Here is a 10,433-nt window from a genome sequence, read left to right as displayed (position 1 = left end):
CATATCTAGATTTTAGCTGGAAAATCCAGACCTCCCGTAAAGAAACAAACTTGAGTACAAAATCCCATTTACCAGTACCAAGTTGAGAGAAAGATGATAGAGGAGAGAGAAAGTCATAGATCTGATAATTCAGAAGAAAAAGTTCGAAAAGGTTAGAAATTTTTTACTGTTTTTTCACAGACTTTCAGAGAGAGTGGAGAGTCAACCGGTCCTTTTTGGAGCTTTGTATTTTGTAAGGCTTCGAAGAGTCCACATAGTGCGTTTTATCTTCTGCTCTCTCTCTTTACCAAAAAAAAAAAAAGGCTTCAGCTCTCTCTCTCTCTCTTCTTCTTCCCTCCTCTCTCTCTCTCTCTTGCTTTTTCTTTTCCTTCCTCTCTCTGCAACAAATCTTGGAAAAAAAAAAGCTTTTTCCTTTACCGTCTCTAATTTTTTTTTATAAATTTTCTCAGACCTTTTTAGCATAGTCAAGCATGCCGTGGAACCAAAGAAACACTCTCACCTAAAAACTAGGGTTCCCCCATTTAGATGTCCTCCAAACGAAATAGCAGTCATTTAAGCCCCCTTCTGGTGCTTAGCTGTTTTGGTGAGTTTTTGGAGAGAGAAAGCTAGAGAGAGAGAGAGAGAGAGAGAGAGAGAGAGAGAGGGATAGAGAACGAAGAGCTAAGCAGCTGGAGTGTACCAAAAAAGGGTTTGCTTGCCTTCTTTCTCTTTCTTTCTCTCCAAAACCAAACTTTTCTCATTCACAAGAGAGGGATTTGGAGACATTTGGGTTATCTCTGAACCGTTTGTCTTCTTTGCCTCTATTAAATATTTTTTCTGTCCAAATATTTTTAAGGGAGAGAGGGGAATTTAAGCTGTAAATTTGTAAAGAAATAGGAGGAAAATCTGGAAAGGAGTTTGCTTTGACAGGGTTGAAGAACCAAAGAAAAAAAATAAAGTCTTGGGGTTATTTTTGATGAGTTTTGGGGGTTTTCTTGACAACAGTACCGGCAGTAGTGGCGGTGCGAGAATCGTGGCTGATATTCCTTACACCAATAGCAACAACAACATGCCATCGAGTGCAATCGCTCAGCCACACCTTGTAACTCAGTCTCTCACTAAATCTATGTTCAACTCTCCGGGACTCTCACTTGCCCTAGTAAAAATCTCTTATTTTTTTTCATTTTTCCCATCGATTTTTCTTTGTTTCTGATGAAGTGGTCTGAAATCTGATCTGGGTTTTTGTTATTTTTTGGTTCTGATTTGTGTTATTTATTTATTTATTATTTATTATCAGCAGACAAATGTGGATGGGCAAGGAGATGTGACGAGAGTGGCCGAGAGTTATGAGGCAAACAACGGCGGGAGAAGGAGCAGAGAGGAAGAACACGAGAGCAGATCCGGGAGTGATAACATGGATGGTGCTTCTGGGGACGATCAAGATGCCGCTGACAACAACCCTCGTAAGAAGAAGCGTTACCACCGACACACCCCTCAGCAAATCCAAGAACTTGAAGCGTATTTTATTAAAAACCCCCATTTTCTGGTTTATTCATTTATATTGATGCTGCATAAAATGATAACTTTTTGAGTTCTTAATTATTTTTATTTTTTTTATATGTTTGGTTTTTTGTGGTTTTTAGGCTGTTCAAAGAGTGCCCTCATCCGGATGAGAAGCAAAGATTGGAGCTCAGCAGAAGGCTTAACTTGGAGACCAGACAAGTCAAATTCTGGTTCCAAAATCGCCGAACCCAGATGAAGGTAAATATGTTCATCTCCTGTTTTTTTTTTTTTTTTTTTTTTTGGGGTTTCGCTTTCAGTGTTAATTTTATTTTTTGCTTTGATGTGGATGGAGTTTTGGTTGTTGGATTTTTAGACGCAACTGGAACGCCATGAGAACTCGTTGCTGAGGCAAGAGAACGATAAGCTCCGAGCGGAGAACATGTCGATTCGTGACGCTATGAGGAACCCAATTTGCTCAAATTGTGGTGGTCCGGCAATTATTGGAGATATATCACTAGACGAGCAGCATCTCAGGATCGAAAATGCTCGATTGAAGGACGAGTTGGACCGAGTTTGTACACTGGCCGGAAAGTTTCTAGGCCGACCCATTTCATCCCTGGCTACATCCATGGGGCCTCCGCTTCCGAGCTCCACTTTGGAGCTCGGAGTTGGGAGCAATGGGTTTGGTGGGATGAGCAATGTGGCTACATCAATATCCATGGGACCTGATTTTGGAGGTGGGATTGGGAGTGCTATGTCAATTGTGTCTCATGGTAGGCCGAGTGTGACGGGGCTAGACCGGTCGATAGAGAGATCGATGTTTCTAGAGCTTGCTTTGGCTGCCATGGATGAATTGGTTAAGATGGCTCAGACAGATGAGCCCCTTTGGCTAAGGAGTTTGGAGGGTGGAAGGGAGGTTTTGAACCATGAGGAATACATGAGAAGTTTCACTCCTTGCATCGGATTGAAACCGAGTGGTTTTGTCTCCGAGGCTTCTAGGGAGTCTGGAATGGTCATCATCAACAGCTTAACTCTTGTTGAAACTTTGATGGATTCGGTAATAATCCAAACACTTACTTGTTTGAGATCTGAGTCAATCAATTGTTATAGCAATTGATGATGATGTTTTGCTTTTTTGGTATTTGTTGGTGCTTCCGATGCTTGTTATTTTTTTGCTTATTTTATGTTCAAATTTTCAAATTTAGTTGTCATCTTGTTTGAATTTGTTTTTCCACAGAATCGATGGTTGGAGATGTTTCCTGGTGTGATTGCAAGAACATCAACCACAGATGTGATTTCCAGTGGCATGGGAGGAACTAGAAATGGTGCACTTCAACTGGTAAATACGATCGTCAGTCCTAAGGAAAAAAAATTAAATTAAAACATATACTTTGTTTTTTCTGCATTTGATCTGAATTAATCACATTTCAGATGCATGCTGAGTTGCAAGTCCTATCACCTTTGGTTCCGGTTCGTGAGGTCAATTTCCTCCGTTTCTGCAAGCAGCTCGCAGAGGGCGTGTGGGCTGTGGTTGACGTGTCGGTTGACGTCATTCGCGACACCTCCGGTGCACCAACATTTATGAACTGCAGGAGGCTCCCTTCTGGCTGTGTTGTGCAAGACATGCCCAATGGGTACTCTAGGGTAAATCTAGTACTAGTATCCTTGCCAGTCTCTCATTAGCTTCTTTGGTACTTTACATATATTTATGCCTTGCCAATTAATTTAGTTTCCCTACTGGTAAAATAGAAAACCAATTTACTAGCCTCGACTTCACATGCATCAACTGTCAACTGTAGGAAATCATCACGTAAAAGTCATCCATGCCCTCGTGAAGCGGGCATGGATGATTAACCGTGGCACAACTCAAGTGCACACTTTCAGTTACATTACATGGTTCACATTTGTTTGCTTCACATTTATTGTGCTTTTCACAATAATTATAGCCGTTGGATAAAAATTCAACGGTCCACAGTTCTTGATTAGGAGGATCCTCTCCTTGGGCTCAGGAGAGGATTCAAATCCATAATGAGTATGTTGAAGTAACTGCAACATTGGAGCTTTGTTGAAATTAATTAGGCTGACACTAAGAGGATTCTCTCAAAAGTGAGACTGTCGACAGACTCTCTCTGACACCTCAGAGTTTAACATCAATTTTTATGCTAATATTATAAAATATTGTATAAAAAACATGAGGTGATAGAGAGTTTATGGTAAATCCTACTTTTAAGAGAGTCCCCAACATTTCTCAATTATTTAAGTCCAAATATCATGCATTTTTTTTTTCATTTCCAAAGCCACTACTTAATCAATTCTTAATTAAATGATTAATTTAATGAATTAAGAAAAAGCTCATGCATCAAAGAACAATGTTTGTCTAGTGATTACTCACTACATCACCACACTGTCTCAGTTTTTTGATGGTTTTCACCAACCCAATATTTTATGCCCTCCAAGAATCGGAACCTTCTTCAAAATCTTATCATCTGCCCTCAAATCTCATTCTAAAATATTAAACAATTCCAATCCTATTTTTTAATGACACTAAATTATTATTATTTTTAATTTATCACACTCCCAAGGATTTGAGCCTTCAATTTTTTATTCATCAGAAGCCTCCATTACCCAAATTTCTGTACCTTGAACACATTAATTGTCGTATAAATATAATCCTCAATAACCCTAACGGCCTTGCAAATCTTCAAATTAGGTCAAATTAATTATTTATCCATTTGATGTTTCTATTCCAATCTTTGATGCTTGTCATTTGGCCCTATATTCCAGCCCTTTCTTAATCCAAGACCTCCTACTCAAACTCCCAAGACTGCCTGTTTTTTGTTTCTATATGGCTCCCCTTCTCCCCTCTCTAGGGTTCTGTTAATAAATAAACATATATACAAATATATATATATATATATATATATATATATCTGTGTGTATATATTGTGTTGTATTATATACACCAACATCATTTACAAATCTCGATGTCACCGTCTTCCCCTTCAAATGTTGCGCAACTTTACCTACACCCAAATATTTTAAGCTCTTTTTTAGCTCGATGGCTCTGTGATTGATTCCATGTCTATTATTATTATTATTTGCTCGACTTGCTGTATTGGCATTTTCACATTCCGCAACTATCCTGCAATAAAATTTTCGTATCGAAGAAAATCGCTATGTATGTGTTACCTCAAAATGCTGCAACCACTAAGGATGCACCAATAACTATTTTTGGAACAACTTCAATTTTGTTAGCTGGCTTCTGCCTACCTTGGCTGTAAACTGTTCTTGCTTTGTTATTAAATTTCCCACATTTTTGGTTTTTGTTAGGTGGGTTCAAGTTTTCCAAGTGTGCAAATCTGTAGCACACTGTGTGTCATTATGTTAAGCTAATTAACCTAATTGCTAATGATGTACTAATGTGATCAGTAACAAAACGTTGCAGGTTACATGGGTTGAGCATGCGGAGTATGATGAAAGCCAAGTCCACCAGCTATACCGACCCTTGTTAAGTTCCGGCATGGGCTTCGGCGCTCAACGGTGGGTCGCCACCCTTCAACGCCAATCCGAGTTCCAGGCCATTCTCATGTCCTCCTCCGTCCCATCCCGCGACCACACTGGTAATTTATCAATAAGCCCATCAGCATTATTTAGTGGATTGATTAATATGGATAATGTTTCTTAATCGAGGATTTTTCGTAAAAGCTATCACTGCCAGCGGGAGGAGGAGCATGCTGAAGCTGGCGCAGCGGATGACAGACAACTTCTGTGCCGGAGTATGTGCATCGACTGTGCATAAATGGACCAAGCTTAACGCCGGGAACGTCGACGAGGACGTCCGGGTCATGACTCGGGAGAGCCTCGACGACCCCGGCGAGCCACCGGGTGTGGTGCTCAGCGCTGCCACTTCGGTCTGGCTGCCGGTCTCTCCGCAGAGGCTATTTGATTTCTTGCGTGATGAGCGACTGAGGAGCGAGTGGGACATACTCTCCAACGGCGGGCCCATGCAGGAGATGGCCCACATCGCCAAGGGCCAGGACCCCGGCAACTGCGTTTCCCTCCTCCGCGCCAGAGTACCTTTTTTTCCGCCCTCTGAAATTGTCAATTATTTATTTTATTTTTGGATAATTGGTGGGGAGGCGTGAGGTCAATTTACTTTAAAATCAGAAATGTGTCTTTTTGCCGCGAGTGAAAAAGGTAAATGCGGAAAGGACAAGTCTGGAATTTGGAAGTATGTGTAGGGACGTTTTGGGGTGACAGTGTTTGTTTCGTTAGTCTCCAAAAAAGTCAAAGTTCAGGACGATTGGCATCTTCTTGTGCAGTTACTTTCTGACGTCACCTTTTCTATTTATTTATTTTATTTTATTCAATCGAACAAAAAAGTACAGGGTTTGACTTAAATCCTGTAGTGGCATGAGTGTAAATTAATTGGAAACTGAGGGTCTTGTTTTTGTGATGGTACAGGCAAACGCAAACCAAGGCAGCATGCTGATCCTACAAGAGACACGCATAGACGCTGCGGGGTCGCTAGTGGTGTACGCGCCAGTTGACATTCCGGCCATGCACGTGGTCATGAACGGCGGGGACTCCGCCTACGTTGCTCTCCTGCCATCCGGGTTCGCAATCGTCCCTGATGGCCCAGGCTCTCGCGGGCCCATGTCCGGCAAAGGCGCCACTCACGGCAGCAGCAATGGCGGCGGGTGCGGTGATGACGGTGGCAATAGAGTGAGCGGGTCCCTCCTGACAATGACGTTTCAGATCCTTGTGAACAGCCTGCCGGCGGGCAAGCTGACCGTAGAGTCGGTGGAGACGGTGAACCACCTCATATCCTGCACGGTCCAGAAGATCAAGGCGTCCCTCCATTGTGAGAGCTGATGATCCATGTATCCGATCGTACTGGCATCACGTGATCCAAACTCACCTTGTAGCTTATGTTTTTTTTTTTTTGTCTAGCTCTTGTGCTTTTGTTAGGAGACTTTATTGAAGGTTGTTGTGCATGTGATGGGCATGGCGGTGGCGGAGGGCGGTGGCGTAAGTTGTTTAGGCGGTGGTAGTTTTGTTTTGTTGGGTGGGAGAGCGGTTGGGGGGAACGATGAGTAAATGTGGTGGGGGTATTGAGTCAAGAACGAACCGCACGTGGAGAGTCCTCGCATGGTGATTAGGATATACATACATGGAACTTGCACGTGCGTGTGAAGTTGCACACGTGTGTGTTCTTAGCACAAGGCAAGGGTGGTGGTTCGGGCATTGACTCAGGTCCACCCCTGTTTAATTCCAGAAAGTGAGTCTGGCTCAACATAGATTGTGAAAAGGAAAAAGTGTTGGAGAAATTGACCCTTTTTCGGAGTTATCGATTTTATTTCAAGTTTTCTGAATTTAATATCTGTGTTAATGTGATGTTCATGACATGGTTTCAGTATTCATGTTCGGTTTTATAATTTTTGTACATTAGAGTAAATTAGAATAATGTAATCTTAAAAATAAATCTAAATTGTTATTAAAAATATCAAAAAATGAAATTCGCTTACTTTGTTTTTATTCTTTTTAACAAATAATGGTATCTAAGGAAGTGGGTCAAGTTTTATAATGAGCGATTAATAATATGGGTCCAAATTCATTTTTGACGACAATCAAACTTAAGATTGTTCACTTAAAAATGAAGAGGAATATTACTAAATAATAAGATTAAGATATACTTAAATTTTTTATTTTGAACAAAAGAATTGATAGAAAAATAATGAACATAATCTATATGCATAAAAAGAAAGGAGATGTGCATATATGTGTTTGTGGTAGCTGTAGAGATTTATTCTAGTTGTTTGTTTGTCAAAATCATATTTATTTGTTCTCCTTTGTTTTTAAATTTTGTTGGGCAAACAGTGAAATATTGTGGTGAAAATGTTTGTTGCGGTGGTGGTGATGATGGGTGAGTGAATGTGGTGGAGGCAATAAATGAGAGGCAAAAGGTGACAGGGAGGAGAGAGGATTCTCGCTGGATCTTTTTTGTGAGGATCTTGAGGATTCTCCAATCATATTTGTTCATTGTACATCATGCGTTCAGTTTTCATCCAGTACTGTTTATATTCAATTTTAAATAAAAAAATTACAATGATTTCTGCCCACATAATGTACGATGAACGGATGTGATTTGAAGATCCCTGGGATCCTCACAAGAGGATCCGGCAAGGATCCTCACAAGAGGATCCGGCAAGGATCCTCTTGCGACTGGGAGAACTGGTTGCTGTCAATTAATGCTTGTTTTTTGGCGTTGTCGCCATTTAAATGTTGACATGTGTCTACGTATGTTTGTAAAGCGTTATTTGATCATCTCACAACTACTCAAAAGTCACGGATGACAGTTGACTGAGAGTGTAACGTTGTTTTGGCATCAGAGAGAGAATAATAAGACTATCTCCAACACCGTTCCGGCAAGAGGGCCGAAAATAACAAAAAATGACAAGAAAAACGTTTTCAACCCAGGAAAAGGCCAAAAAGCTCGTAAGCCCCACCGAACCAAAAAAAAGGAATCAAGCCAACTGGCTGGCCCAAAGGAGCCAGCCAGCTAGCTGCGGGCCATACCCAAAATGGCTTGCAAGCGGAAGGCGAAGGCGGAAACCTCTTCAGGTTCTCCCATGGAATCGAAGAAGCTGAGGCAAACCGAGGGTTTTGGAAAAACCCCAAAACGTAGTCCTCCCCATCTCTTTAGGTGATTCCCTCTCTCTCTGCTCTTCCTTCTCCCCATTATTTATGCTTTAATCTGACTGTCATTTCCAGATATTTTGTCTTATTTTTTGTAATTTAATCGTTGGAATTTAGGCATAATTAAGTGCATGGCAGCTGTAAGTTGTTGAGTTGTGTAAAATCCATGTTTTGATTGTTGGGTTTTGTTGATATAGATGTTTTCTCATGTGGGTTATTCTTGGATTTTGGTTGATTTTTCCTCTTCAAAATGTGACCCTTTTGTACACATATATATAGGGATGGGCAAAATACCCATGGGTTTGGGTTACCGCGGTTACCCGTCCATTTAAAGTTTGCAGTTACGGTTATGGGTAACCGTTTAGACAAATAAACGGTTATGGATATAACCGTTTATCCGTGAAATTTAAATGGACGGTTATATGTATTATTTGTGGTTATAACGGGTATCCATTGGTTAATAGGTATTATCCGTGGTTATAACGGATATCCATTTACTCATTTAATTTAATATATGTAAAATAAAAAAATAAAAATAAAAACCCTCAGAGAACTCACAAAATTGAATTCCACCGAAATTGAATTGGAGGGGCGAATAGGGTTTTGTGGGTGAGAGGATGATGGTCTTATGACTACTTTTTCCATTTTGGTTTTGTGTTAATGTAACCAATTCATGTTTGTAAAGTTATAAACTGATTCATGAAATTGCCATACAAGCAGCACACTGTTATATCAGTGGTGATTTATATCAGTTGGTTTTGCATAATGCCTTCTGTTCATGATAATTGGTGTTAGTGTTCCTAAATGGGATACTAATTCAATTTATACATTTCTTTTGTAGGCCGCTTTTGGTGAGAACGAGTCGACGATATTTTGTGATTGAACGTGTTCGAAAGTGTTTAGTTTCAGAATATTTTGGAGCTTTGAATCATCTAGTATTCAAGATAATGACTACTTTTTGTTTTTAGAAGCTTTACTTTGTAATCATATGAATTATAATTAAAGACTTGCTTGGGTGTAGCAGAAAAATATCGTTCGTAAACTATTATTTCAATTATTGGAATTGTATGAGGACTTAAATGATTAAAATAGGGAAATGCATGCTAAAATGTACTTATAACGGTGTTTAATTGTCAGAAAATGAAAATTATGACAAATTTTTATTTTGTAATTTTCAAGTTGTTAAAAAAAACATGTAGACGGATGAAAAAATGGGTAAATGGGTAAAAAAAGATAAACGAGTTCAAAAACAGGTAAATGGTTATGGTTATGGTTAAATGGGTACACGGTTATGGTTAAATGGGTACACAGTTATAGGCATGGATAATCGTTTATAAACGGTTATGGTTATGGGTATAACCATTTATGCAATTACCCAACGGGTAAATGGTTATGCGGATATGTATATAAATGGTTATGGGTAAATAACCGCGGTTACCCGTCCGCCATAACCGTTGCCCATCCGTACATATATACAGATACGCACAACACACTTCTAGTGTATGTTTTTCACACTCAATTTCTTCACTTAGTTACTCAAAGCTCACTGTATTTACTCGCAGCGGCCGGTTGATCGAAGAAAAGATCTGTTCCCCATTTTACCTCTACTGGCTGTCTATTTTTCGAACCCCAGAAAGATAATTCAGTAACCCTTGAAATTTGGAAAGAGGAACTTACACTTGTATTGAAATTTCTTTATGATCTTGTTTTGAATTCCGATATTAATTTAATTAAAATAATAAATTATGTTTGGTCCTATGATCTTCTGACTCCTTTGGTTGGAGATGGTTTTTTGTTACATGACTATGTTTGGCCTATGACCCTCTGATCCTCGGTTAGAGATGAAAAGAAATACGGCATGACACTATTCATTAAAATAATAATTACTTGGAGGGCTATAAGGCTAAAAGGAGCCATCTTACCCTCCTTCGTTGGAGATGGCTTAAGCATGAATGGATCGGATCTTGTTGGGTTTGGTCAGCTGGAACCATTGAACGGTGGGATTTTGAGATTGAGAGTTAACGATGTTTTTTTGGTGCGCCAATGTATTCATACCAAAGTTTTGGAGGCCGTCGGATTTCATCCTGCGGCTAAAATTGAATACCTGGTGACCTTCTATAAACTATTTTATGTCGAAAATAGTGGAAATCGCAAAGTTTAGTAGACGGGGAACAAAAGCAAACTGGACGGCTTGTCGAAAATACGAAATGCCCGGACCGTTGGTATCCGTCGGCTTCTTGAGCTTGTCGTTG

The 10,433-nt window shown here is 40.0% G+C and overlaps 1 protein-coding gene and 1 long non-coding RNA gene across 3 annotated transcripts; both read left to right on the top strand.

Moving 5' to 3' along the window:
- Window positions 1–285: 285 nt before the first annotated feature.
- On the top strand, window positions 286–6,862 carry HD3 (homeobox-leucine zipper protein ANTHOCYANINLESS 2). 2 transcript variants are annotated; one of them, XM_008385038.4, is made up of 9 exons: window positions 286–1,138; window positions 1,280–1,497; window positions 1,623–1,740; window positions 1,856–2,539; window positions 2,720–2,821; window positions 2,914–3,126; window positions 4,928–5,102; window positions 5,188–5,555; window positions 5,947–6,862. In XM_008385038.4, the coding sequence occupies exons 1-9, from the start codon at window positions 956–958 to the stop codon at window positions 6,355–6,357; spliced, it is 2,472 nt and encodes an 823-aa protein (XP_008383260.2). In that variant the 5' UTR covers window positions 286–955; the 3' UTR covers window positions 6,358–6,862.
- Window positions 6,863–7,468: 606 nt separating this feature from the next.
- LOC139197046 (uncharacterized) lies at window positions 7,469–9,272 on the top strand. Its single transcript, XR_011582024.1, has 2 exons — window positions 7,469–8,188; window positions 9,023–9,272. It is a non-coding gene; the product is annotated as an uncharacterized lncRNA (long non-coding RNA).
- Window positions 9,273–10,433: the final 1,161 nt, after the last annotated feature.

The sequence above is a fragment of the Malus domestica genome, chromosome 01, assembly GCF_042453785.1.
Source record: "Malus domestica chromosome 01, GDT2T_hap1".
NCBI classification, from domain to species: Eukaryota; Viridiplantae; Streptophyta; class Magnoliopsida; order Rosales; family Rosaceae; genus Malus; species Malus domestica.
Note: the sequence above shows the minus strand (reverse complement) of the source record. Positions and strands in the feature narration are given on the sequence as shown.